At 47.2% G+C, this 27,052-nt stretch overlaps 3 protein-coding genes across 13 annotated transcripts in view; 1 reads left to right on the top strand and 2 right to left on the bottom strand.

The window, feature by feature from the left end:
* Positions 1–578: 578 nt before the first annotated feature.
* On the top strand, positions 579–2,159 carry Yp2 (Yolk protein 2). Its single transcript, XM_018015375.2, has 2 exons — positions 579–869; positions 940–2,159. Exons 1-2 carry the CDS (start codon positions 650–652, stop codon positions 2,019–2,021), a joined length of 1,302 nt encoding a protein of 433 aa, XP_017870864.1. The 5' UTR covers positions 579–649; the 3' UTR covers positions 2,022–2,159.
* A 791-nt stretch (positions 2,160–2,950) lies between these two features.
* The window catches only part of Cht6 (Chitinase 6), a 41,157-nt gene continuing 17,055 nt past the window's right edge, over positions 2,951–27,052 (bottom strand). For 6 of the 11 annotated variants that reach the window (XM_018015361.2, XM_089475733.1, XM_089475731.1 and 3 more), the window contains exons 3-14: positions 24,970–25,033; positions 24,720–24,905; positions 24,062–24,576; positions 23,810–23,995; positions 23,486–23,751; positions 22,911–23,384; positions 21,864–22,844; positions 20,488–21,793; positions 11,126–14,077; positions 6,261–6,789; positions 4,259–4,552; positions 2,951–4,200 (exon numbers count right to left, since the gene is read on the bottom strand). In XM_018015361.2, the coding sequence (XP_017870850.2) occupies positions 3,674–4,200; positions 4,259–4,552; positions 6,261–6,789; positions 11,126–14,077; positions 20,488–21,793; positions 21,864–22,844; positions 22,911–23,384; positions 23,486–23,751; positions 23,810–23,995; positions 24,062–24,576; positions 24,720–24,905; positions 24,970–25,033 (8,280 nt within the window). In that variant the 3' untranslated portion in view covers positions 2,951–3,673. Of the gene's footprint in view, positions 4,201–4,258; positions 4,553–6,260; positions 6,790–10,883; positions 11,059–11,125; positions 14,078–20,487; positions 21,794–21,863; positions 22,845–22,910; positions 23,385–23,485; positions 23,752–23,809; positions 23,996–24,061; positions 24,577–24,719; positions 24,906–24,969; positions 25,034–27,052 lie in introns of those variants that run through there. The other 5 variants (XM_089475738.1, XM_089475735.1, XM_089475739.1 and 2 more) reach the window with 5 other exon arrangements.
* LOC149268101 (uncharacterized) lies at positions 17,293–20,481 on the bottom strand (the record flags this gene model as incomplete). The annotated part of the gene is made up of 1 exon (XM_089475740.1): positions 17,293–20,481. A coding segment is annotated over one exon (3,045 nt), but the record flags the coding sequence as incomplete, so codon positions are not given.

Below are 27,052 nucleotides of genomic sequence, written 5' to 3'. Positions count from 1 at the left end.
GAGAGCACTCGGCATGTGTCACTCTAGGCTGATGCTCCGCATGCAGCTGCATAGCTGCGTTCGAAATGCCTTTGACAGGGGCGAAGAATGTTTGTTAGATTCGCAATTGAGATTGCAATGCGATGTTATCGCCTCAGTCTAATAATATATTTCTAGAACTAAGTCAAAGTCTGTAGCGTCATCGTCTCAGCTCTTTAATCGCTTAGGGTTCATTGAATTGTAGTTACGCAAGAGGCTAGCGGCAACTGTCGACACAAGCAGCACATCAAAGTTGCCAAATTGGCATCGACGAGCAGTCGGAGCAGGGCGAAGGAGGGGGGGGGGGGGGGTGGGGGGGTCGGGCCGATGCACAACTGATAAAGCGAAAAGTGTGTGTGGAAAGTGCCGAGTCACCCGATCGATGATTGCCGATTCTCGATTTACATATCAAGAAAACTGTGCTGTCTAGAATTTCAGCGTCGCTTCCGAAAAGTGCTGAGCCAGATGCACCCGTCAGCTCTCTGGGGCTTCCGCTGGCGGACACGTGAGCGCGCCGCCGGCAAGCAGCAGTGGGAGCCGCTATAAAACCGCCGGGCGATGGGCTAAGAGCATGCAGTACAGCTTGGTACGGCGTCTACGACAATAGAAGGAGACGGGCTTTGCTGAAACTATGAATCCTCTGCGCAACTTGTGTGTTCTGGCCTGCTTTGTGGCCGTGGCCCTGGCCACGAACAGCTATAGGCAGTCCAACTCGCTGAACAACTACGACGACCCCAGCAACTGGGTGAGCATTAGCGAGATCGAGCAGTTGCCCACGCTCAAGGATGTGACCCTGCGTCGCCTTGAGGGCCTGACCGTCGATGAGGGAGCATCGCTGCTGGACAAAATGTGTAAGTAGCTGGAGCTGGAGTGGAGGCGGTGTCTTCGTCTGCATCTCTGCTAATCTCTCTCCTCGCACAGATCACTTGGCTCAGTTCAACCGCATCTTCAAGCCTGAGTACGTGCCGGAGTCCAGCCAGATCAAGGGCTACTTTGTCGGCGAGAACGGCCAGAAGATCGAGTTCAACCTGGACAACTTTGTGCAGACGGCGAAGCGCCAGACGAACTTCGGCAACGACGAGGTGACCATCTTCATTGAGGGTCTGCCCCAGACCTGGAGCCAGGCCAACAAGGCCAACCGCAAGCTGATCGAGGCCTACGCGCAGCGCTACAATCTGCAGCCCTACCCCAGCCAGCAGGAGACGGATGAGCAGAAGAGCAACAGCGACGAACAGGTAGAGCAGGGCCGCAAGCAGAACCAGGAGCAGGAGGACAAGACGACCGGCGATCTGGTGGTCATTTCCTTGGGCAACGTGATCGGGGACTTCGAGCAGTACGTCACCTTGAATGTGGAGCGCATTGGTGAGATGATTGGCCAGCGCCTGGTCGAGCTGACCAACGAGGTGAACGTGCCCCAGGAGATCATCCATCTGATCGGCCAAGGACCCGCCGCCCATGTCGCCGGCATCGCTGGCCGCCACTACACGCGCCAGACCGGCCACAAGCTGCGCCGCATCACTGGCCTGGACCCCGCCCGCCTGTACGCCCAGCCCGACAACAAGCTGACCGGCCTGGCCCGCGGCGATGCCGACTTCGTTGATGCCATCCACACGTCCGCCTACGGCATGGGCACCTCGGAGCGCCTCGCCGACGTCGACTTCTACCCCAATGGCCCGGCCACCGGTGTTCCCGGCGCCGACAACGTCGTGGAGGCCTCTCTGCGCGCCACCCGCTACTACGCCGAGTCCGTGCGCCCCGGCAACGAGCGCAACTTCCCCGCTGTCGCCGCCAGCTCCTACAGGGAGTACAAGCAGAACAACGGCTACGGCAAGCGCGCCTACATGGGCATCGCCACCAGCTACGACATCCGCGGCGACTACATGCTGCAGGTGAACTCGAAGAGTCCCTTCGGCCGCAACACCCCCGCCCAGACACAGAGTGGCTACCACGCCTACCACCAGAGCTGGAAGCAGCAGCAGCAGCAGCAGAGGAGCTTCGCCTAAGCGATCTGCCCACCCCCCCACGAACCATCAAGCAATCCATCAATAACTCGAAAAGAACGACAAAGCATTTTCCTTCCTCATTGATTGCCTAGTTTACGCTTAGTTTTCAAATACAAATTTTTGCATCTTTAAAAAATACATCAATTGCCCCATCAACTTATTTATTTTGGAGGTTTCCAACAACTCTGAATATGGTTCACAGTTCTATAATATGTGAATGTGGAATGATCGTGGCAGAGAGTCGCTCAGCTTCTCAGAAATCAAATTACCTTGGCTTTATATATACAGGCAGGGCTTGCATATATCATATAAACTAGAAATACGTGTAGTCCCATCGAAATACCTCTAAAATTCCAGATTAATATTTTTGATTGAAGAGAGTATTTTGCGCAATGTCGTCCCTGCTCATCTGTCTGACTGTCGTACTTACGTAATCCATGAACGTAATTCATTTCTGTAGTGAGCTTTTATATTTGCACATAGCTGCATCCATTATATGGGACGATTTCTAAAGGTTCTATGGGAACTCCTTTTTAATGGAACTAGCTAAAAAAATTCTTGATCAAGACAACGAGCTAAGTCAATATGTTTGAACGAATCAATCGCATAGGCTATAAGATCTTGAGATTTGAAATTATAAAATTAAACAAGTCCCGTTTTATTGTTATATTTAAAACCATTATTGGAGTTTAGTTAGCTCTTTGCGGTTTTATATTGACTACTAGCTTTTAGATATATATATTATATATATATTATAATAGAATCCAAGTTTTTTTTATTTATATATCGTTTACTGTCTCCGCCTTTGTTTCCATCTTATCTCATTTCCGATCCATAACATCCATAACAACATATATGTATGTCTTTTACTTTTGCATATCGTAATCTATAGCATATTATAATTTTTATATGGAGAGAAACAAACTGTATTTTACTTTTATATATTTATTTATTGATTGATATTGCAGCAAATGACAGTTCGTATAATATATACCTAGATATGACATATCGTACTTGCATTGTAATCCGTGTGGCGGCGAGACACACAAGAATTGAGTATAAGCAACCTAAATATTATATTTTCATAACACAAAAAAGAAACAATAAAAAAAAAACAAGAAATTCGAATTATCTTCGGGCAACCGAAGACTAAATTAACTTTTTTGTAGCTGGATGAAAGTTAGATACGGATTCATATGGATTAGATGTGCTTTAGGATACGTATTGATTTCGCTAGGAACGAAGCAAAGTTAAGAGACTATTGAGGCTCAGCTCTAAGATCTTCAAAGAAAAGTTCTTCTTCCCATGGCAGCTATATGATATATGCGACATATGTACACGATATGCATGAGAGGGACAAAGGAAATAGACAGTCGGACGGACTGACAGAGGCGACTTAGACCTAGGCGCCCTGGTCAAGGTATACAAATATATGCGTCTTAAATAAAATTGAGATATAAATACATACATATATAGGGAGACATAGATGTGTATATATACTCATATACATCTATATGCTCGCAACAAAAACTATTCACAAGAGAAAAATGATGTGCAGGGTGAAAGATTCAAGGATTTGTCTTCCTTTGGGGAGGCGTGCCTTGGGTCTGTACTCAGTCATTGACCCCATCGTTCCCATGCCTATCTCCGCCTTAATCGCGACAGGCTCGGCCGTCGCTGGCCGCGGCGAAGGTGCACATGCCGCTGTCGCCGTCGTAGCCGAGGCCCTTGGGGCAGGTGTACTCCCAGCCGACGATGCCGCCGGTGCCATCGAACTTGGCGCACGAGATGAACTTGCGGCAGCTGAGCGGATGCGGGAAGTTGCCCTGGTCCCGGCACTCGATGATGCCCTGCCCGTGGACGATCACCTTGGGCGCCCGGGACTGCAGCTTGCGCGCCTTCTCGCTGCGCCGGCGCGTCGGACTGGCCTCCGAGCTGTCGTAGTCGGCGGCGCCCGAGCGACGATTCGATGCGGATTCGGATGTGAATGTGGCGGTGGCTGTGGCTGTGGCCAGGGCAAGCTTGCTGGGCGGCCGGTTGTAGACCTCGATGTACTTGTGCGGCCGTCGGCGACTCTGCTGTCGACGCGCTGCCGGCGGCGAGCCTGCGGCAGAGCTGCTCGAGGTGGGCGCTGGCGTGCTGGACTGGGGCCGACGTGGACGCGGTATCAGCTGATGGCCTGCAAAAGCAACGGGATTACCACCCGAGTCTAGGGCTATTCACAAAAGCTAACTCACGTGTGCCATTGGGCACAAAGCTGGGCGCCCGTTGGGTCGTTGTGCTCGTGCTGGTGCTGGTGCTGGAGCTGGAACTGGAGCTTTGGAGTGGACGCAGCTGCTCCGCAATCTGATTGAAGCGACTGGTGTGTATGCTGGACCGAGCCACCTGATCATCGTCATCCTCGATGCCATACAGGAAGGTCGTCGTCTCGATGGACAGCGCTGTCGTGGTCGAGCGCGGCGGCGGAGGGGTGGAGCCGAGCGTTAGGCGTCGCTTGAAGAGCGGATTTTGGGTGCGCGGTACATCTGTGACTAGACGGAGAGTAAGGAGAATTGGATTTAGGTGAAGTTATAAGTGCAGCTATCATTTATTTATATGTGGCCGCCAAGCAGTAGCTGAGCCGGATCCTACTTATGGATATTTCTCCAGAACAGTCTACTTTCCCTCCTTGGTTGCTTGTAATTATATTGAAAGCGCACCAATTGCGATAGTAAACACATGCGAATCTTATAGCTCTTGATATGTAGGAGTCAAATCAAAAATTGACTCTACCTATACTTGATTTCAGTTTCTCGCTCAGTTTGTATTAATGGTGAATTTGAGAACATTCTTCTTATTCTTTTCCATTCCCCACTTTATTCCTACAGAATTAAAAATCATGCTCACTGCTGAGTTACGAAGTTTTTTCATACAAATTTTAGGCACTTCAAATTCATTTTCTTATTATTCGAATTGAGTTTACACAATTTATGGTTAATGAGCAAAACGACATCAGACTGTTGTGGCTCTCGTCAAATTATAGCCAAATTAGCAGAGCTGTCGAATCCGTAGCATCTGCACTAATCGAACCATGCATCGCGAGGGTTATTTTCTTACTACGAGCTTCGGCTGAGTGTGATCGAGCCGCTGCTTCGGGAGAACGAACGTGCTCTGGCACGTATGAGAGAAAACGGAATGACCGAAAACGGAATGGCCTACGAAGCTAGTTGGTTGCACCGTTTCCGCTCTTAAATTGTCGCCGACAATTACTCATTCGCGAACGTGAATTGAGTATATTAGCTTTATCCCATGTCCATTTCGCTAACGAAATATGCAGATATATGTACGTATCTACGCCTATACAGGTGACATATGGAAGAATATCTATTTTCCATAGTTATACATATATGTAGGAATTCAAAAGATAAATAGTTTTCTACTAATTTGCCTCAAATTATTTATGTATATGACCAGATCGGGCCGTGGTAAATCAAAATATGGCATTGGTAGTGTTTTGCCCGTGAATGAGTGTTCTGCAGTCTGTACCATCCGACTGCAAAATTGTTAGTTATTTTAAATTTAAGTTGATTTTCTGAGAGTGTCATAAAATATTAAGAGCTTAGAGCGATAGAGATGGAGATACAGAGAGAGAGAGAGAGAGAGAGAGAGAGAGAGAGAGAGAGAGAGAGAGAGAGAGAGATAGACAGTTGTCAATGCTGACCAAGAACATTTGGAGCTTGTAATGTGAATCGCAGTCTTCAGGCAGAAACCTGCAGAGACAAAAACTGGCTATCTATAAAAAATTGTAATACGGGCTACCAACATGTGTTTCCACACATATAGCTAATATAGAAAGTGAAAGGATCTGTTTGTTTGAAGAATCTGAATTGAAATTGAATTGTTGTTGTTGTAGAGGCAAAAAGTTGCATCCGTTCAAATGCTGCTATACATGGCTGATATTAATGATATAATCAAGCCCAGAGTCTGGGTCAGGGTCCGAGTTGCGAGGGGATGGTGAGTGGTGTGTGACAGCCCCCTTCTCAAGTTCTTTCCAAGTCGGGAATCATTAAGCTGAATTTACAAGCCAAAATTAGCCATCAGTGCATTGGGGAATCAGATTATACAAGATTAACCCAATGTCTTATATTCATTTCGTTCTAAAGGGTTCATGCTATCGCTAAATATGCTAGGCACGTCGGCGATCCAATAAGAAGCGGAGTCCAATAAGAATCACGGTCCCTGAGTAAAAGCTTTTCTTACCGCTGTCATCGCCATTCGCTGAGGACGACGTCGTGGGTAGGCGTCGCGTTTGGAACTGGCGCCGCAGCGCATAGCTGGCCGCTTGGAATTTGTGCTGCTTGTCGGGGCTGGCGTTGATGTTGCTGGCGCTGCTTGTTGCTGGCGACAATGTTGCCAGGGGCAATGTTGCCGACGAGCTTTTGAGCTTGCTGAAGTAGCTGTTGTTGTTGTTGTTGTTGCTGTTGCTGTTTCGGCTTGTTGTTGCCGTCGTCGTTGTAATTGCGGTGGCAGCTGCCGAGTCTGGCCTGCTGCGCAGTCGATTGTATTTAGAGGTCGTCGCCAGCTCTGCTACTTGCGTGGTTGGCTCAGACGCCGCCGTCGGCGTGTTGATTATTCGCCTGCGCACGCTCAGCACCGGACGACGCGAAGCGTTGCCAGCATTGTAGCTGGGACTGAAAGTCGCTGAGGCTGACGCTGAGGCCGTCGCAGTCGCCGTCGCCGTCACAGTCGGAGCTGGCGTTGGAGTGGAAGGCACAGTTTGTGTGCGCAGCTGCCAGTGGAAAGATGTTGATGGGACGATCGATGGGCAAACATGAAATGAAGCGAGCAATGGGAATTGGATATTCTCGATTAGTAATGCAAAATGTCAAGCCGAGTTGAGTTCAAATTCACATTCGATCGGTACTCTGCAATCATCACTTGCGTGTCGGTGCTTTTGTCGTGTGTTTTCGGTGTCTTTGTGTGTGTGTGTGTGTGTGTGATATTTTTGTGCGTTCATAAATTGTTGGTGTTTCTGTGATCGCAATATCAAGAAATCCGCGCGGTGCAGTCAACAGCAATCTAGAAAAGCAAGCTACATGCTCAACAATTAAATAATTATTTATATATGTATAGGTGTATATAGTATATATGTACAATGTGTAATATTAACCATTTTAGATATAGCTCAATAATATGTATTTACTAATATACTCAACTTTTACTATGCAATAAAGTGTTAGGCGTTGTGTCTTTCTCTCTTTGTGTGTGTGTGTGGTGAGTGTGCGTGTGTGTGGGCGGGAAATTTGAATTTAGTTACATTCTAACTCAAAGTTATATACATATTTATATAGCCTTGACACAAGCAAGATTTATATACTTATATATATACTTTGAGCAACTGTAGCCAAGGTGATCGAGTGCCACAGGTAAATGCTCATAAATATGGACAGGTGACACACTTAAGAAGTGCACTCAGGCATTTTAATTGAAGGACGCTTGGATTAGATGTATGGTGTGCACAGCTATGGCCAAGATGAATCACCTGGGCTACCTGCCACACGATGCCTGTTGGCTAAGCTGACTGCGAGACTGACTGACTGACTGACTGTTTGTTTAGTGTGCATTGTTTATTGGCCCTGGGGCTGGTTGACATTGGCGGCAAATGGGAAAATATTGATGCCAGTTATATAAGCCTATGGAATTTGAGATGAGCCCCAGATGCTGGCTACAGTAATGCCAATGTCGCTTGCCACGCCCTAGAGTCGCTTGCGCAACATGAAGAAGAGACACTCGCAGCTAGGCCAGCTGCCAGATGGACCGGCTCATTTGGCAACACCAACAGCAACAGCAACAGCAGCTGCATGCCAATGTGATTGCATAACAGCTAAGGCAGCTCAGTTAGCTCAGTCAGCTCAGTCAGCTCTCAGCTCTTAGCTGTGTTGTAAAGATGTGCGCCTTGCTTGTTTATGGCTGTTAGCTTTAGCTGTGGCTGTGGCTTCTGCTATTAACTGAAATATTTGTTGACTGCATGCCAAACTGGTTATCTTCGGCTGAAGACTGCGCCAGCCGATCGCAGCTAGAAGCATATGTGAAGAGCACCTCTTGGCTAGGGCGCCATTATCATCATCATCATCATCATCATCATCAGATGAGAAAGTTGCTGCCAATGCAAATACAAAGACAAAACCAATTTATCTCCGTTAAGATACAAGTCCAAGCAAGGCTTCACATGCCAGAGAAAGCGACACAGTTGCCAAAGGGCCTCTAGTCGTCCCCTTGACTTTAACAGACTCGCAAAGCGCTCGAGTGAAATTCAAGGGCCTAAACATGATACAGAAGGCAATGCCACAAATAGGGAAAGTCTAAAACGAGTTGAGGATCAGAGATCTCGACATTGGATAGTAGCCCTTGTAGGTCTTCCCATGGACAAGAAATGATTTTGTATGATAGAGAATATCAGTTGAGGCAAGTCGAGTGATAAAGTCAGAGTTACAAAACTGAACAATTTATATCAGATTTTTTTTTATTTTAAAAGAAAACGACAAAAATTCAAAACCTTTATCAATCATTTTAAAAATTGAATAGTTTGTGACTGAGATTATTTCAAAAATATTTTCAAACCAAACAAGAAAAATTAACAATGTTTATCATTAGATTTTTTCCAAATATATTTTTAATTAACTTCAACAAATCTGACAATTGCTAAAGTACCTCATTTCTGTCAAATTTTTTGTAGTGTCAGATTAAAGTCATTGCAAAAATCCATGAAATATGAATGCAATTGAAAGTTGAAAACTTATAGAGCCTACAATTGCAATGCAGACGACGCTTGGCTTTCATGTGTGGCTCCAGCAATTGGATTTTCGAGTGGATGGCTCGCAGGCTATCAAAAGCTGTAAGCGCGGCGCTTGGCATGCGCAACATCGTCTATGGCCTTTCGAATGAATGAATAATTAACGGCAGTTTTATGGGCCCAAATTAAACCGTTTCGACAGCCAGCTGCATTGCTTACTTGTTTTTTAACCGGTTCAACCGGGTATTTAGCAAACAATGCAAGTAGCATGAGCGGTTATGAGGTAGGCGCGATTACGACTTGGAAAGTTGTGATAAGGCACTTAGAGGAAAACCCATTAACAGAATATTATATATGCCCATATGTCTCAAGAGGTACGAACTAGTGCGTGATAATATGTAATTATGTAAAGATATCTGAAGAGTCCAACCTTGAACTGCGAACTAGTTTCTGAAGTTTCTGGAGATATTGGATCTTGAAGTTATGAACTAACCTATATATGTACATGTATCGAAATATATAATATAATATATGTATATAATAAAGACTGAATTTTGGTATTATGAAGAGATTCGATATATATTCTAGCTGATATATCAACTGGATTCTCAGGATAAGAACTGTGTGCTGAAATATCGTTGGGGCTCAATATTCCATTATAAATTTAACTATTTTATATTCTGAAAATTGTAACTGAAAATGTAATAAATATATATAAAAAGGAAACGGGTTGTGTTATAAATAAGTTTCATGTATATGTATATTGTCTTTTGGATTATGTTTCATGTTGTTCTCTATGTACAAAAAGAAAAAGGTAAAGTAAAATAGTTCGATTTCTGTACAGAGTTGTTCAGTTTAGAAGCTGAATACCAAGGCAGATATGTATATACATACATATATATACATCTATAGTATATGGTGGGTAAAGTTAGGATCTACATATGGCATAATGTTGTTTTCGTTTTCATATATACATATATACAAAATAAGTATGTTTGTTTTTGGGTTTATTAAGGTTTATTGTGCATAAATATTTTACGACTAAAACTAAATGCAATAAACTTAAAATAATTCAAAGGAGAAAAAGTTATTGTTTTTTGGAATTCGGATTGTTCAAAGAGGAAATCAAGTAAAAAAAGTTAATAAAATAAAGTAAAATAAAATAAAATAAAATAGAATAAAATAAAATAGTTTTTTTTTCAAATTCAAGAAACTTAAATAAAAAAAATTGATTTACTTTTACAGCTTTTCTGCTGCGGGATCGTTAGAGATTTCATTGAACCAATTGGGGAAAAGTCATTGCATTTCATTACTGCAGTGTGGGCGTGTGCGTTTGTATGTGTGTGTTGGTGTGTAGGTGTGTGTGTCAGTAGATGTGTGGGCGTGTGTATGTATGTATGTGTATTATTGTTATTTCTTAAATGGCAGCTTGAAGAATACAAAGTTTAATAGCGTTCAAAAAGCAGCAAGTTCTCGTTGTTGTTTTTTGGCAAAACATTTGGAAAGCTAAAGGAAAAACGCACTTTCCATTTCTCATTGTTATTGCAAGAAGAAGAGTGAAAGGAGGCGAAGAAAATGCTCTAATTTTAAAAGGACAGATTTACATAGCCGAATATTTACAGGGCGACAGCGTGAGAAGCTTAATGCGTTTGTCTCTCTCTGTACAAAAAATAAGACTAGAAATAACTAACTACGATTTTTTCATTTTTTTTTTTTTTTGTGTATTGCACCGGAGTTAAGGCGCCAATGTGGTTGGTGTTTCTATTGTTGTTGTTGTTGTTATTGTTGTTGTTGTATTGTTGTGACGCTCACGCTTCCGCTGGCCACGCCCACGACGCGACTTCTTGCGGCGCACCACACGCGTTTCGCTGCTGTAGCTGATCTTTTCGCTAATGCTGCTACTATTTGTGAGTGTTGTATGAATGTTGCTGTTGTTTATGTTGCTGTTGTTCATGTTGTTGCTGTTGGAATCAGTGCCACTAATAGCGCCATTTGTTAGTGTATTATCTATCGTTTGTCTGTGAGGGTCCGCGAGCCGATCATGGAACGGCGCCTGCAGCACGGACGCATGCCGCACTGAGAACGCTGAATTCGAGTCGGAGACAGTGTCGGCGGCGGTTTGGGTGGGGCTGCTGCTGCTGCTGGTTGGCGGCAACAGGGTGCTGCTGCTGTCGTCGATGCCGTTCGCAGTTGCTGCACTGGCACTGGCATCTGACTCGCCCTCCGGCGTTTGCACTTTGCTTAGTATGACCTTGTCGAGATTGGCTATCGAGATGATTAGGGGTGAGGATTCATTGGATTCGGGACGAAGTAGGGGTACAATGGGTCTTACGTATTGGACGGTTGGCAAGGCGGCCGCTAGGGCCGGCTGAGCCGTCGGCGGTTCGGTGTTGTTAATTGCATCCAGTTCGACGTTCAGCGAACGCTCCGTGTTGCTCTCCTTGTCGATGCTATTGAGGTTCAGCTGCTTGGCCTTGCGTTCCGAGTCGAAGAGTCCTTCGAGCGATATGGTTGACGTTTCGTAGGCACTGCGTATTACCTCCGGCAGCAGCGCTTTGCCGTTGCGCTCCGACTCGCTGTCGCCCTCCGTCTGGGGCAGGCTGTTGCGCACCGGTGCGGAGTTCTTAGAGGGCGTGCTGGGCTCTGTGGGCGTGTAGTCCGCAACGGTGCTGTGGCCGTCGTTTATCTGAATATCACTGCCGTCCACCAAATGCACGTATTTCACCACACTGATCTCACCTAGCTGCTCGACGTGGGGCAGCGACTCGACGCGCAGCGTGACGAAGTCTTGATTGGCCTTGGACTTGCGGTGGGCGGCCTTGGCCTGCTTGGAGTTTATCTCTACAATGCGATTGATTTCGATGAGCTTATGCTTGGGCTCCACAGCGGTGATCTTACTACCCAGCGGTCGCCCAGTGGGCTCCTGATCCTCCTCAGCCTCGCCCTCGACCAGGGTGAATACATGCAGCAGCGTCGTCGCCGGCGGTGGCGACTGCGTCGTCAACGACAACGTGGCCGTCTCTTTGTCCTGTGGGAGTGAAGAGATGTTTGTGGCTTCATTAGCATACATTGGAACATGGTGCACAATTGGTGGCTGTGCGGTTTCGTTATCGTTTTCGTTTTCGTTTTCGGGTTCGGTTTCAGTGTTTGTGGTGTCTGTTGACTGTGTTGATGTTGGATTTGTTGTTGGTGTGGTTGGTGTGGTAGTCACATAGCCCTGATTCTGCTGCTGCTGATCATCGCTGTCCTCTTCCCTTTCTAGTGCAGTTTCAGTTCCACTCTCTAGGTCTGATTCAGCCTTAGGGGCCACCTTTGGCTTAAGCGTCGTATGCTTCTTGCTGTTGATGTCGAAGATCTTTTTGTTGCGTGCATTGAGCGCATCGATATTCAAGTCCTCGATCAATGGATTCTCGCTGGCAGTTTCCGGTGCTTCCGTCGACGGACCTGTGTACTTGCGCTCGTAGCTGCGATTGCTGCTGGGTATGAACGGGGCGGGTTTCAGAGGGGTTAGCGGGGTGGTGCGCTCATAGTTCTTGGCCACAGGTCGCAATGTTAAATTGGGAGTCGCCACTCCGGGCGGCCGATTGATCACTCGCGGACGGTTGCTGCCGCCGAATCGATTGGACGGTGCCGAGGGGGTGCTCTGGCTGGAATTGGGCTGGCGATTACGGGGATTGAAGGGCACGTTGCCACCGATGGGGCTGCCACCGCTGCCGGTCGGAGAAAAGCTTGGTCGACTACCGGGCAGCACGCGATTGTCCTTGGCGCGATAGGCGGGTGTTTGAGGCTTGTTAGTGCTGTCGCCTTGCTCTTGGTTGGAAACAGTTTGATCGTCTTGCTCATTCTCCTCTTCTTCTTCTTCATCATCATCATCGCCATCATCGCCCTCATCATATTCATCTTCGCTGTTATCACTGTTTGCATCGGCCTTAGGCTGTTTGCTCTTGGGCGTAAAAGGTTTTCGCACCGCCGCCTGACTGCCCAGCAAACTAGTCCTAACGAGTGCCGGTGGATGTTCCTGCTGTTTCTCGTACTCCTCGTCGTCGTTTACCTCATCGTCATCTGCTTCACCTTCTGTTTCCTGTTGCTTAAAGCGATCGGTGCCTGGCAATCGCGATCCTCTAGGATCGTTCCGCACAAAGCCCTCGCCCTTGTTACGTACGCTGGAATTGAAGGGATCGAAGCGCCCGTTCTTGCGACGCACGAACTTGGCTGTGGGCCGTGTGCTGTTTAGGCTGAGAGGAGTCTTCGTAGGCACGTTGCTAGTTGACGGTACGTAGGGTCGCTTGGCCACCAGCTTGCGGCGGAAAGCCGGACGCAAAGCAGATTTGGCAGTTGTGCTGGAAGTCTTCTCGTCATCATCAATGATCGCATTGCTGTCGCCTTGGCTTGCAGTGGCCTTCTCGACCAACAGTTTCTTGAGCTTATCGTTTATCACACCCTGCTCCCCAGTGCCACGTGCTTGCTCGGCCTTTACCTTATCGCGCAGCTGCTGCAATGCCGAGCTGCCCTCGCTTTCTGACTCCTCTTCGCTACCCTGCAGTTTGCTGCTAAGCACTCCATCCTCAGGCTCCCCGCGGGCCTGTTGAGTCTTGAGGCGATTTCGCAGCCGCTGCAAGTCCAGGGGATGTCGGTCTGCTTCCTTGTCCTTACCATCTTCGTCTTCATCGTTCACCTGCTCAGATTGCGACTCAGCTCCGAAGCGAGAGCGACTGGGCTGGAACGGTTTGCGTGTGGTCGTCGTGCTTTCCCCAACGACGCCCGACTGCTCCCCATCGCTCGACCTATTCGAGTCGGTCGCAATCTGAACTGGCCTAAGCTTGCGCACAATTTTTCGGAAACGCTTCGTTGTATTGTTTGCTAATGTGATTGTGTCTGTGATGTTCTCAGTGTGTGTGGTACTGGCGCTATTAGTGGTGTTGGTGTTGGTGTTGGTGTTGGTGGTGCTGGTGCTTGTACTATTGCTACTATCAATAGACTGAAGCGGTCGTCGATATTTAAGTACTCGTATGCGTTTCAATGTTGGTTTAGTGCTCGGCGTCGCTGCTGTTGTCACTGTTGGAGCAACAGTTGTCGTCTCTGTGGCATCAGCTTCGTCATCATCATCATCATCTTCATCATCTGATGATTCGTCACCGACTATAGATAATTTAGTTACCTGAGCGCGGCTTCGTGAGCCAAAGGACAAACGTCGTGTATTTGCTGTTGCCGCTGTTGTCGAGGCTGTTGCTCTGGGTGTCGTTGTAGTCGTGGTGCCTCTAGTGCGGCTCACTTGATATCGATTCTGAAAACGTCGTTTAGAATTAACGTCATTACCTAGGTCATTTAAAACACGCTTTGGTGCCCCATTCTCATTTGCATTATCATTATCATTCTTATCCGTCTCCTCATAATCAATATCTGCATCTAGACTATCATCATCTTCAGTCTCATCGTTATTGTTATTAGCATTACCGACTGTGACTGGTTGTGTTTGTTTGTTGTTTGTGTAAATGTTTTTGCTGTTGGTGCTATTGCTTGTGTTTTTGTTTTCGTTAGATTTAGAGTTAGAATTAGAATTAGAATTAGAGAACTTAAAACGATTATTTATATAGTTTGCTACGGTGCTATTACCACGTGTTGTGCCAAAAACTTGACTAGCTACTTTAGGTGAGGTGCTCTGATTAGTATTGTTGCTTATGTTAGGTTGAGTGCTACTCTTTTTGGATACCTCTGCTACATTGTCAGCGTTCTTGTTCTTGTTCTTGTTATTGTTGTCATCCTCGTCTTCATCGTCGTATTCGTCCTCGTTCTCACCGTCTTCATCGTCGTCGTCGTCGTCGTTGTCTTTGTCCCTGGATTGACTATGGGTCTGGGTTAGTGTCTGTGTCCGACTTTCAGTCTTAGAGGTTTCTGTGCGTTGTCTGCTGGCAAGTAACTGGCTTATAATAGAACGGGGCGTGGTAGTTCGGGGCTTTGGATAAACGTCTTCCTCGGGCTCCTCGGCATCTTCTTCTTGCTCCTCTTCTTCGTCGTATTCGCCGTCCTCCTGCTCTTGCTCTTCTTCTCCACGATTATATAGATTTCTATTGATTGCCACAATATTGCGTCGTGTCGTAGAGCTCGGCCTTGTCGGCCGCGTTGTGGTCTGACGTGCTGTGTAGCTGATTCGCGTCCGGCTGTCCGTTTGCTCGCTGCTAGGCGTGGCTATCTGGTTTTGGCGAGAGCCAACCAAGGCTCTATGCCGGTTGGTCTGCAGGAAACCGCCTCGCGCTGGTAGTTTATTGGAAGCAGGCGCATCATCCTCAGCATCATCAGTGTCTGCTTCGAGTTCGCCATCAGCGTCAGCATCGGTCACTGATTCGGTGGTTGTTGAGGTGTCTCTGTTGCTTCCATAGCGACTACGTGTCCTGCTCAGGGTCGAATATGGACGCCGCGTCGTTATGTCGGCATTTACTTCCCTTTCGGCGGCTGGCGTTGGGGTTCCCTGTCTGGTGAACTGACGTATTGTTGTGGGTCGATTCCTGTTGATTCTTGGCACTGGAGTTGTAAGTTTGATATCATTTAGATTACTATCTGTTTCTGAGCTATCTTCCTCCTTAGTGTTTCGTTGAGCCGAAGATATTGTCGCATTGTACCGGCGACGCACGAAGCTCTGTGGTCGTTGTCTGGATCTCTGGCTGCTTATTGTTGTGGACTCGACACCATCGACCGAGTCAGCCTGCTCATCCTTATCTACACTTTGCTCTGTTGTGGTGGCCGTTGAATTAAAACGACGACGTATGAGGAGATTACGTCTTGATGTGGTTGTTTTTATGGTGTCACTGCTAGTCTCAGCATCTCCTGAGCCGCCCTTTGCATCGGAACCTTCTTCATCTTCCTTGACTGCGTTGACCCTGGTGATTGTAGAATTATTGCGGCGACGTAATAGAAGCTGACGACGCGAATTTGAACTGCTGTTGACTTCAGCGGCTGGGGGCTTGCCTCGCGTCTCGATATCCTCCTTGACTGTGTTGTCTTTAACATTATTTGTTGCCGTTGAGCTAGATTTCGTTTCATTGATTCGTTTACGAATCAAGATCCTCCGTTTAGGCGTAGCTGACTCAGTAGTCGTGTCCGTGGTTGCACTAGTGGACACATCGTCTTCGAGCTTATCAGTTACTTCCGTGCTATCATTCGAATCTGTCGTACTGATTCTTGTTGCCGTTGCTTGAGTGGCTGCAGTTGTGATGTCCTCATCATTCACAATTTCATTCTCATCATCCAATTCTGCCTCAAGTTCATCTTCGCTTTCATCAGCAGATTCAGCAGTCGGTTTCGCTGTCGATGTCGTGGAGGACTGATCTCTGCTTAAACTAACATAAGGGCGACGGGTGCTACTATCTGAGGTTTCTAGGCCCGTGGCTGTTGCATTAAAGCGACTGGTTTTTAATAGTTGTCTACGGGCTGTTCCATCCCCACCGGTCGAAGAAGTGCGGATTCCGACACCAGTCGTGCTGAGTTCCCCATTATCTGCTTCTTCCGTTCCATCATCCAAGTCGGCTTGGAGCTCATCGGTTTCATCACTTTCGGCAGGATTTTCTGTCGTTGCTCTCTGATTGAACCTAACTCTTTGACGAGTTGATGGTTTTGCCGTCGAAGTCGTTGTTGACTGTACTCTATTAAGGTTTGTTGAGTTATTTTCTTTACCCCGGAAACGCTGACGGTTCTTTAAAAGTTGACCACGGACCGTGGTATCCTCAGGTCTCTCGTCATTATCGACAGTCTCATTTTCACTTTCTACTTCTGCTTGAAGTTCGTCATTTTCTTCACTTTCGACAGGTGTTTCCGTAGTAATTCGCTGACTGAACCTAACTCTTTGGCGAGTTGGCCTCGAAGTTGATGTTGTTGTTGACTGCGCTCTATTAAAGTTTGTAAACGTCCGGCGCGTTGTACTATCTGAGTTTTCAGTGGTTTCTGTATTGTTTTCTTCTTGAGCAGTTCTTGAGTTTGTATTTGTTGCATTAAATCGCCTAGTTTTATAAAGTGGATTGCGGCTCCTATTATCCGTTGTGACTTTAGTTTCTTTGGCTCGTTTGTCAGCCTCGTCTTCGACAATATCATTTTCGTCGCCCAAGTCGGCCTCCAACTCATCGGTTTCTTCGGGATTTTCCGTAGTTCTTTGATAGATATTTGGACGGGAATTTGGCTTTGTTGTTGATAACTGTCTATTCAAGCTGGCATTAACACGGCGCGCGTTGATGTCCGGAATCACAGTCGTTGTCGTCCTATTGCCTCTGCCGCGATAACGTTGAGAAAAGCTCTGCGCAGCTTTCGTGCTTGTCTCTAACTCATTTTCCCCGGCATCATCTGAATCGGAATTAGCTGCTGGCGTTGGTCGCCTAAAGTTGGGTCGAGTACGATTCGATCGTCCAGTTTGGCCATCTTCACGAACTTGTGGCTCATCTTCTAGTATAGATACCTTAACGATGCGTGAAGTTTCGTTTCCCCTTGTCGTTGCTAGCTTTGTTTTGAAAGTTTTTCCCTGTCGATAGGGATTTTTCGTCAAACTGTCATCCGTGTCATCATTAGTATCTCTATCCGCATCTGCTGGTGTGCTTCTGTTCTTGTTGCTCTCTCCAATTGCATTCTCAGCCTGCTCCTCTACTTTTGCCCCCGGGTGACCTACACTGACCCGGGGGTTTTCAATAAAAAATGACTCAATTCAGAGTTGATTTCGCGTGCCTGTTCCATCGCTTTGCGATGATCCTCGTCCATCGAATCGTCGTCGTCCACGTCCGCCTCTAATGAATTGTCTGGTGTCCCATTATCGCTCACATTAAAAACTTCGTGAATCTGGCGTTGAATGTCCACGGTGACGGTGTTCCCCGTCGGCGGCGTTGGCGTCTTGTCAATATATGTTATGGGTGAGTCCTTTACATATTGATAGTATTTGCGGCGATGATATATTGGCAGTGACAGCTGATCGTCGTGGTTGACTATCTGGTTAGCTGCAGGAATTGGCGTAGTCTCAGCGGCGTGATTTTTCTGGCCATTGGCGTGCAGGTTGTTCAAGGCTTTCACAAAGCTCTTTTGCAGATCCTTAAGGTTGTCAGTGCTGGCTGCAGCTGTTGCAGGCTCACTCGTCGTAGTCGTCGTTGTTGTTGTTGTTGAACTACTTGACGTTCTTGTTGTTGTTTCCTCGGGCAATTCGGCTGTTGGGGGAACACTCGATTCAGTTGTGGTTACGGGTCGCTTAAAGTTCAGCACACGTCTGGTTACAGTCACTGGTCGAGGCTCCTGTGTGGTAGTTGATGTTGTTGGTGGTGTCACTGTTGTCGTTCTCGTCGTTGCTTTCGAAGCTGGACGACGGAAGCCTGTACGGCGTGTGGTAGCTTCATGATCAACCGTGTCATCAGATGGTGGTAATGTTGTTTCAGCTGTCGTCGGAGTCCTCTCGGTGGTAGATATCTTTCGGCTCGGCCTTGTTGGTCTCGTGCGTGGACGGCGCGTAGTCGTAGCTTTGGTCGTTCTTGGGGTTGCGGTCTCTGAGTCCGGATCCTCTAAGTTGTTTTCGTTTTCGTAAATAAATTCCTCAACTTTTTCGCTCTCTATAGTCTCCTTGGGTTTCTTCAGGAGACGTCTGCGAGTCTTAGTCACAGTTGCCTGAGGTTGCTTGGAGCGCTGTGCTTTACTGGCGAAGTCCAATGCCAACAGTGAGGACAGATCGGTGCTGCGGAACTTGGCTGAGCCACGATTCCGCGTGACGGTTCGCGGGGTCGTAGTGGCCGCCGGCTGGTGTACCTCATCGTATATATACTCATATTCTGCCGGTTTCTCTTCCACAATTTTGGTATGGACACGCTTTACAACTTTACCAGCATCGAGTGTCCGGACGTAAGTTGTACGAGTCCGGGTTATGCCATTGCCCAAAGATTCAGTTTGGCTGCTTGTGCGATTGCGAATCGCTCCATGTGAGGTGCGACTGTTAAGCTTCAAGCGTGCCGAGTCTCCAACATCAGGCTTATCTTCTGGTGTTTCGCTCACATCTTCACTGTTAGATATTACGGTTGAGTTATTAACTTTCTCAGTCCGTTCCTGCTTATTGAGAGATTCCCGTGTTGCCTCCTGGTGGTTGTATTTGACGCGCTTGTTTGCATCAACGGCTAACAAGGAGGAGAGATCTCCCTCTTTGCGGGGCCGGTAGTTGCCCCTAACGATGACACGTCGCTTTGGAAGTGGTGTGCTACTGCTGACGTCAACGTCAACATCTTTTGTAGTCTCCGGACTCTCCGTAGTGGTCGTAGTTATTTTCTTAGTGTTGGTCTCAGCACGAGGGAAAGGACGTCGCGTGTTCGCTCTTACTGATTCTGTATTGCTTAAGGTCGAATTATATTCACTTGACCCTGCACTGACTGACTTTTGGGAAGGAGGTGAGTCAATTGATGTATCGCTTGGGGCTTTCGATTTGCCATCGCCCGTTCTATTGGAGAAACGTGAGTGATGATCTGCTGATGTAGGGGTTGTGTCCTTTGAGTTTGCAATTGTACTCTGCTCAGTTGTGATATCATTGCCATCAATTAATTTCAAGGCCGACTCCTCTTTAGCAGCCTTAGGTTCTGCAGTAGTAATAGTTGTCGAGGCCGTAGAAGCTATGGGCTGTTCAGTTGTTGAGGTGGTGCTATCATCATCCAGCACTGACATGATTGTAGTTTCATCAGCCTCGCCTGATGGACTAGGGGTAGAGCTGACTTCACTGTCGGCATCAATTGCAACTTTCTCACCGTTTGTCGAAAGATTTTCGCTCAGCGCTGCTTTCTTATTGTCTAACTCCTTGGAGTCTAGCTCAGCTGCTGTGTTGCTATCATCAGAGCTGCCACTTGAGGCCGGTGCTATGGTCTTGCCACGCGGCTCATCATCGATTATCTCTGCGGCAATGTTCTCATCCTCAACGCTTGTCTCCGTAATGAGACCGCCCCGTCGTATGGGCAGGGTTATGTGCTCTCGCTCGACTTCATCCAGCTTACGCATGAAGCTGGAGCTTCGGCCTTCGGTTAAATGAGCACCGCTGTTGTCGCGAACTATGGAAGCGTAGTGAATCTGTTCGTCACCGTGGCCACGACTGGAATTACGAGTTATGCTTTGGTAGTTACGCTTGCCAGCTGAGAGTGATCCTGATGACACGCGCTCATCTAAGTTAACTTTAGTAGAGGTGCGTTGATTCTTAGAGCTCGAACTTGATTCAGAGTTGGAAATAGTTGAGTCATTGTTATCAGAAGTCAGAGTTTGACTTGCATTCGCATCGATACGATTTGAGGTACGGGTGTTGCCTTGATAGCTGCGTCTTGTTGATTTAATTTCCAGTGTTGCCTCCGTTGTCTCCTCAGTTGTGTCCTTCTCCTCTTCCGCATCATCGATTGCCAGACGCTTGCCAGCATACTTACGCGAAAATTTGTCGTTGCTGTCAAGTGCATTCGGCAGCTGGACCGTACCTGTTGGCACTCGCGCGTTGCCCTGCCCTCCGCGCCATTCATACTTGGATTTCTTTGTCAATGTTTCATCGTTGTCTTTAGTGCTTAAGCTAGGGGAGCTAACTACGTCATGCCTTAAGATATTGCCACCATTACCAGCTACGTCTACGTCTACTACATTTGTTGTTATGTTAGATTGGGTTGTTGTTGGTGGTGGGGTGTTTGTGCTGGTGTCCAACAACTCTTGACTATTATTGTCACTCACCTTGGGCCTATCCACAGTGGATTGACGCGTTTTGCCTACGCTCGCAACATCATCAATTTGTGTTTTGTTTTCGCTATCGCTATCATTATCGTTATTATTAACAGTGCGGTTGGTTGTTATGGTTATAGGTTGTGGTTTAGTGGCAGTGGGACGTGTGCGACGTCTGGGATAGCCAAAAGGTCTTGGACTAGATATGCCACCCAGCGAGTCTGTGTTAGTCGGGCTCAAAGGTAGTTCGGTTGTTTTCAGTTCAGGTTGTTTGGTTCTTTGTGGTGGTTGCCTTCTACCTGAGTAGGAGTTTCTAATGCTATTTACACTAGGATCGCCTCTACTCAAACCAGGAGAGTTACCAACATTGGGACTAGCATCGTTGATTGCTGCTGCTGCCGCGGCTATATTGTCTCTGTTTCGGTTGTTGTTGCGTCTGCGACTGGTTGTGTACTTAGATAGTGTCTTAGTTGCAGGTGTTGTTGTTACCTCGTTATCAAGATTGTTTATCTGATTGTCGCTGTCGTCGTCGTCTTTGTCGTCGTTCTTGGCTGTCTTGACCAGTTCAGGCTGCGTCGTTGTTTCAGTTGCTGTTGGCGTTGGGGTCGCAGCTTCTGTTAATTTGTTAGTCTTTAAGTCAAGGGCTGGGATCTGGGCCTCGTCGCTTGAGTCCTCAGCTGGCGGCAGTGTGCTCAATGGTAGCTCTAACATATCGTTAATGCCTTCAGCTAAGCTCAAGGAGTCAATGCTGTTGGTAGTTGGTACTTGGATAGTGGATGCTACAGTAGGTGTGGTTGTGGTTGTGGGTGTGGTTGTGGGCGTAGGTGTGGGTGTGGGTGAGTGGGTGTTGGTGGTACTAGTAGTTTGGATATTAGTATTGATAGTGCTCTCAATTGGTTCAGTGGTTTCGTTAATGATAGTGGCTGTTGCAGTGGTTATATCTGGTTGGGTGCTGAGTGGTGCTGGTGTGGTTGCTGCTACGTTGTTAATTTTCACAGTGTTGCTTCTGTTGTGGTTGTTGTTGTTGTTGGCCTTGGCAGTCTCAGCGCCGGTGCCACTTGTTGTGGTTGTTGTTGTTTCTGGTGTTGTGACTGTTGTTGTTGTTGTTGTGGTTCTGCGGCCAATGCTCGCGTATTTACGTGTATTTGTTGTTGCTGTAGTGTTGCTTTTATTTCTTGGTACCGTTACATTTTTCTGTTGTGGCTCATCCTCGTATTCGTCCTCATCCTCCTCAGTATCGTGTTCACTAGCATCGTCGATCCCGACGCTGGCATCAGCGCTGCTCTTCGTGGGTCGCGTCCGTTCCAAGTATTTGTAGCTAAACAGATTTTGGAAAACAAGGGCTTAGGTCTTGGAATTCAATGTTCAGAGTTTCTACACTTATTTACCGATTGGTTATCGAGCTAACTTCTGGCTCCGAGACTATGCTCTGCGGTCGTTCGGTGCTGCGTCCCCGGTTGCGGTTTAGAGTCGCGTATTGCTTGGTCTGCGTTTGTTCCCTGACGGCAAACGTCTGCTCGGACTCTGTCACCGAGTCTACCGGCGTGCTAGATGTTGTTGTTGTGGGCCGGGAGCGGCGTAGGCTGGTGTACGATGGTGTGGCAGAGCTGATGGGACGCCTCGTTGTGAGGATCTGTTCCGACTTCTGCTCAGCTTCTTCCTCCTCACTTGCTTCGGGATCGTCCTTCGAGGAAGCTTCGCTCTCTTCGTCATCGCGCGAGACGCCGCGATTGCGATTTATTGTCACATACTGCTTACGTTCCTTGAGGAAGCCATCGAATTCGGGGAGCTTTTCCAGACCTTCGTTTTGAGGTCCCTGTCGGCTATTGCCGCGCAGTACCGAGGAGTATTTGGAATTGCCAGCTTGCGAGCTGCTATCGTCAGCGACAGAGGATTCGGTGGTCTGTACCTTCGCTGCACTGAAGCGATTGCGTGAAAATGTGCCCAAAGTTTCTGGACGGTTCAGGACACGATCATACAAGGACTTGCTAATGGTCGAAGGTGTGGTTGGCGCGCCGTTAGAGAAGTTCTCCTTGAGCGTGATGGAGCCATCCTTGTTGCGCAGTAAGTGCTTCTCCAGCTGCTCGATGCCCCCCACTTTGCGGATAAGATCAATGAGCTCTTTGATCACCTGTGGATCCTCTTCAGCATCACTGGACTTGTTCGACGTTTGCGTATTATCGCCGTCCTCTTCGTACTCAAGTTCATCCTCCACAGGCGCCGCGGTCGTGGTTGTTGTGGTGCTGGTGACACGTGGAAAGACAGGTCGCGCCACCGGTGCCGCTGTCACCCGGTTGTAGCTGCTGGTTGGGCGTGGCGTAGTGCTCGTTGTTGTGCTGGTTGAAGTCACTGGCGCCGCAGTTGTCGATCTGTGTTCGAGCAGTGGACAAGGGAAATGAGAAACTTGCTTTGGGGATCGATCGGATAATACTTACTTCTTGGTCTTGCATGGGACGTTGCGCGCGAAATCGCATGAGTCTGCAGCGGGATTGAAGTAGAGTCCAGATGGACAGGTAAACTGATGAGCCACAATGCCCAGGCCAGATGGACCGCTGTCCAGGCACCAGTAGTACTTCTTGCAGTCGCGTGGATGCTGGAAGAAGCCCTCCTCCTCGCACTTGAAGTCCGAGCCGGGATCAGGCGTTGTGGGTGGCGCTGGCGTCGTCGAGCCCCTTCCGCCAATGTACAGCGACGATCCCTTGGGTTCGGTCAGCCTAATGGTGGTCGGAGCCGGCGTTGTCGTTGTGCTGCCTCTGCTGCCAGGTCGCCGGGCTGCACTGGAGCCACGTGAGCTGGACTCTGATTCGGAATTCAGATGCTTTCTGGTGCTAGTGATGCCATTCTCGCGACTTCTCGAGCGCAGCGGCTTCTGAGGGCCAACGGACTTGGCGACTTCATTGATGCCCAGGCTGTGAAGGGATAAATAGAAAATTATCATAGATTGAGCTTGACCTTAGATGTGGGGGGCTGTACTATTCGAACACGAATCTTGATGAACGTCGATATTTACCCATATGCATCGAACATTGCCTCCTTGGCAGCCTCAATCAGGGGATAAGGCTTGCCAGTGCATGTTCCACGGAAGTCGTCGTTGTCTATGGCCCAGAACATAATGCCACCCAAGCCGTGGGCGACCACATACTCGGCCTTCTTGCGCACAATGGCCTCGTCGTCATAGCCGACCCATTGATTGCGCCTGTAGGCATATGGGCCCATGACATTGGGGTTGGGCTGCACCACGGTCCATTCGGAGTCTTCCTTAAGTGTCTGACAAATCTGTGCAGGGAATGTTAGTTAGTACGTGTCTGTTATAAAGGAGCAACTAGGCATCTACCTCATAGTAGGCCAAATAGCCCTTTTCTCTCGTGGCATCGCCCTGTTCGCCTGGTCCCTCGGAGGGGGCGCCGAGCTCGGTGCTCTCCTCGTTGATCAGCGTGTACGAACGGCCGTAGGTTGGTATGCCCAGCACCAGCTTGTCGCGATCGGCGCCAGCTTTGAGATAATACTTGATGGAATAGTCCTGAAAGGCGACGTAGATAAATTAGTTTATGTTTCACATTTCTATGGGCTGCACTCAAGCTCTTACAATGTTTAGCTCCGCATCGTAGTTGTACTCGGAATCATCCTCCAGGGAGTAAAGTGGCGCATGGTGGTTGACCGACGGCTCATGCGACGAGTGGAAGTCGTAGGTCAGCACATTGAACCAATCCAGATACTTGTTAAGCTTCGGCACGTCGTAGCCCTTGTCAATGTACTCAATGCCAGCCGGCACGGCCATGGTGAGCAGCAGTCTAGAGCGACCTGTCTTCTCCGCTTCGCGTTCGAATTCGGCCCTCAGTTCCTGCACGAACTGCGCGTAGTTGTCTCGGTCGCGCGGCTTGCCGCCCTCACGATGGGCGGGATATTCCCAATCCAGATCGATGCCATCGAAATGATTCTGGCGCAAGAACTTCAAGATGTTCTTGATAAACTGTTGGCGCCGATCGGCACTGGCCACCAGGGGCGAGAAACGGGACGAGGCCTCGTTCCAGCCGCCAATGGCAATCATCGTCTTCAGCTGCTTGTTGTAGGTTTTCAGCCCGGTGAATTTTGCATAGCCGCCTGCGGAAGTTGGGTGGACAGAGTCAGAGAGGAGGGGCAGACAGGGTGGGAGTAGGGCGGAAATTGAAGTCGAGTTGAAATGAAATTCAATTTATTTCAATTATGCACTGCTATGTCTCTGTGTGTGGGCGTGTCTGGCTTACCCTGCTCTATATCCTGATACTTGTCAAACGGCTTCATTTGATTATCCTTGGTAAATCCACCGAATGCGTACACCAAATGTGTACACAAATACGGATTTATGTTCTGGGGATTGAATTTGGCTGTCCCCGGTCGATACACACTCCAGTTCGTATAGTAGCAAACCACTCGACCCTCGCCACTCGCAACTGCAACGCAAACATTAGACATCAAATATACAAAAACAATCAGGCAATCTCCCGATACTCTTACCATTGATACAGTAGGCTAGTGCGCAGAGGAAAAAGAGGGTTTGCCAGGTCGCTCCACGCCGGAACTGTAAGCGAAGCAATAGAAATAAAAATGTTTGAAATATTAGCGATGAATATTTAAATCATAATAATCTAGGCATTGACACAGTGACATCGATGGCCCAAGATGCGGACATTGGAGACAAGATTCAGTGACAAAAATATATCAAAGCAATTCAAGCACGTCAAATTCCCATGAAGGTCGACCCCAACACCAACACCAACTCTAACATCTATCAAAACACGTTACACAACCTTATGACTTTTCTATGCAAATTCAATCCATTGAAATACAACAGCAAGCCGACTTTATGCTCGCTCTTTGTTGTGGGTTTCCAATGCGGTGGGAAGTCACAGAGCTGTCGCTGCGGGCGCTTCAAATGAGGAAGCAGCTCAGGTGCCAATAATTCAACCAGTTGCTGCGCTCCATTGCATAAGCTGCATGAACTGTGCGGCAATTAGGGCAAAGGCCCAAATGGAAATCGAAGTCCGTCAACCATGCTACCAATCACACGCTCGTCAATTAAAAAGCGTGTGTGTGTGTTGGCTAGTGTAGCTGTATGACTCTAATTACTATCATTCCAGCAGGACTCCATCCTCAATATATAGAAAGCATTGCTTAAGCTCAGCTGCTAGGAAAGGCTTTGGAGGCGCAGGTATTACGCAGTCGTTCACACCTGACATTCTTGGGTGATCAAAATAATCCAAATTCAGCAAATTGAATGCAATATAAATACCGAGTTTTTAAATCGAAATGCCAAAGTTTGGTAACATCGTAAAGGCAACAACAGGCTCAAAGCAAAGCTGAGCAAACAATCATGGCTTACATTACAGATGCATGTTATATATTTTATGGACCACCTTACATACGCTGCTAATTTTGGACAGCTTAAAGAAATCATAGACAAACTTGAGAGACTACAATATACCCTGGAGCTGGACAAAATGGAGTGCAATTGTCTTTGCACGGTAAGCTATGATAAATGCATAATAAACGAGGCATATTTGGTTCTCAATATCTCTATGTGTGTGTGGCTAATGATGACGATATATGGGACTTGTTCGGGTCTGCTTACTGGCATATATTACTCAAAAATCGATGTGTGTTGTAATATTTGTATTTACTCATTTTTTAATTTTTGTTTTAAATGTGACATTTTAATTTGAATACATTTAGCTATTTCGCAAATGTTGGCTCTTTACATATATGTCAACTACATATCTATATATATATTTACTGCTAATATTATATACACATACATAGAAATATTTACATAAAAGTCTTCTCAGCAACCTCCCATTCATATACATGATTATTAATGACAGCCTTCATTCATCTGCTTCATTTTTCTACTTCTTATGCATATATGCCCATTCATTCGCCAGCACATATATACAGGGTATAATTATATAAGAAAGCATAAGAAACAACAAATAGCGGCAGTCTGTTCATGGAATGTGCGTGTATGCGAGTCATGCCGGTTTTTATATTACACACACTCACACACACACACGCATGCACGTACGCACGTACGCACACACAGTCGCATTCATTGATCGAAGCCAAAGTTAATTTTACACAAACAGAAAAATATAAAAACAAAAAACTTGCAAGATTTGTATTTGAGTGAAAAGTGGTAAAAACGCCAAGTGGGGATCGCCATCATCTGCAATAATTTGATGTTGTCTTTGGCTAATTAGCACAGCTATAGGTAGGAATACACGCATATGTGTGTGTGTATTTATATGGTTCACAGCATTGTCATGTATGTTTTCTATTTATTAATTTGAGGCGAAGGAAATAGCAGGAAGCTAACTCTTTCTTTTATGAGCCGATTATATAAGCAGCGGCTAAAGTATCTCATTTTCAGCTGAATTTTATTATTTGTGTAAATGGCGCCCAAAACGAAAGCTCCATCATAAAACAAAGACCCAATGTGTATAGACGAGCCAAATCAATTGATTTCAAAATGAAATTTTCTTTTTGGAAGTCTCGTAATTTGTTATAACCCTAGATATGTAACAATATCGTGTGTGTTTACTGG

Source organism: Drosophila arizonae, chromosome X (genome assembly GCF_054131065.1).
Source record: "Drosophila arizonae isolate 15081-1271.41 chromosome X, UAZ_ARI_1.0, whole genome shotgun sequence".
Lineage (NCBI taxonomy): Eukaryota > Metazoa > Arthropoda > Insecta > Diptera > Drosophilidae > Drosophila > Drosophila arizonae.
Note: the sequence above shows the minus strand (reverse complement) of the source record. Positions and strands in the feature narration are given on the sequence as shown.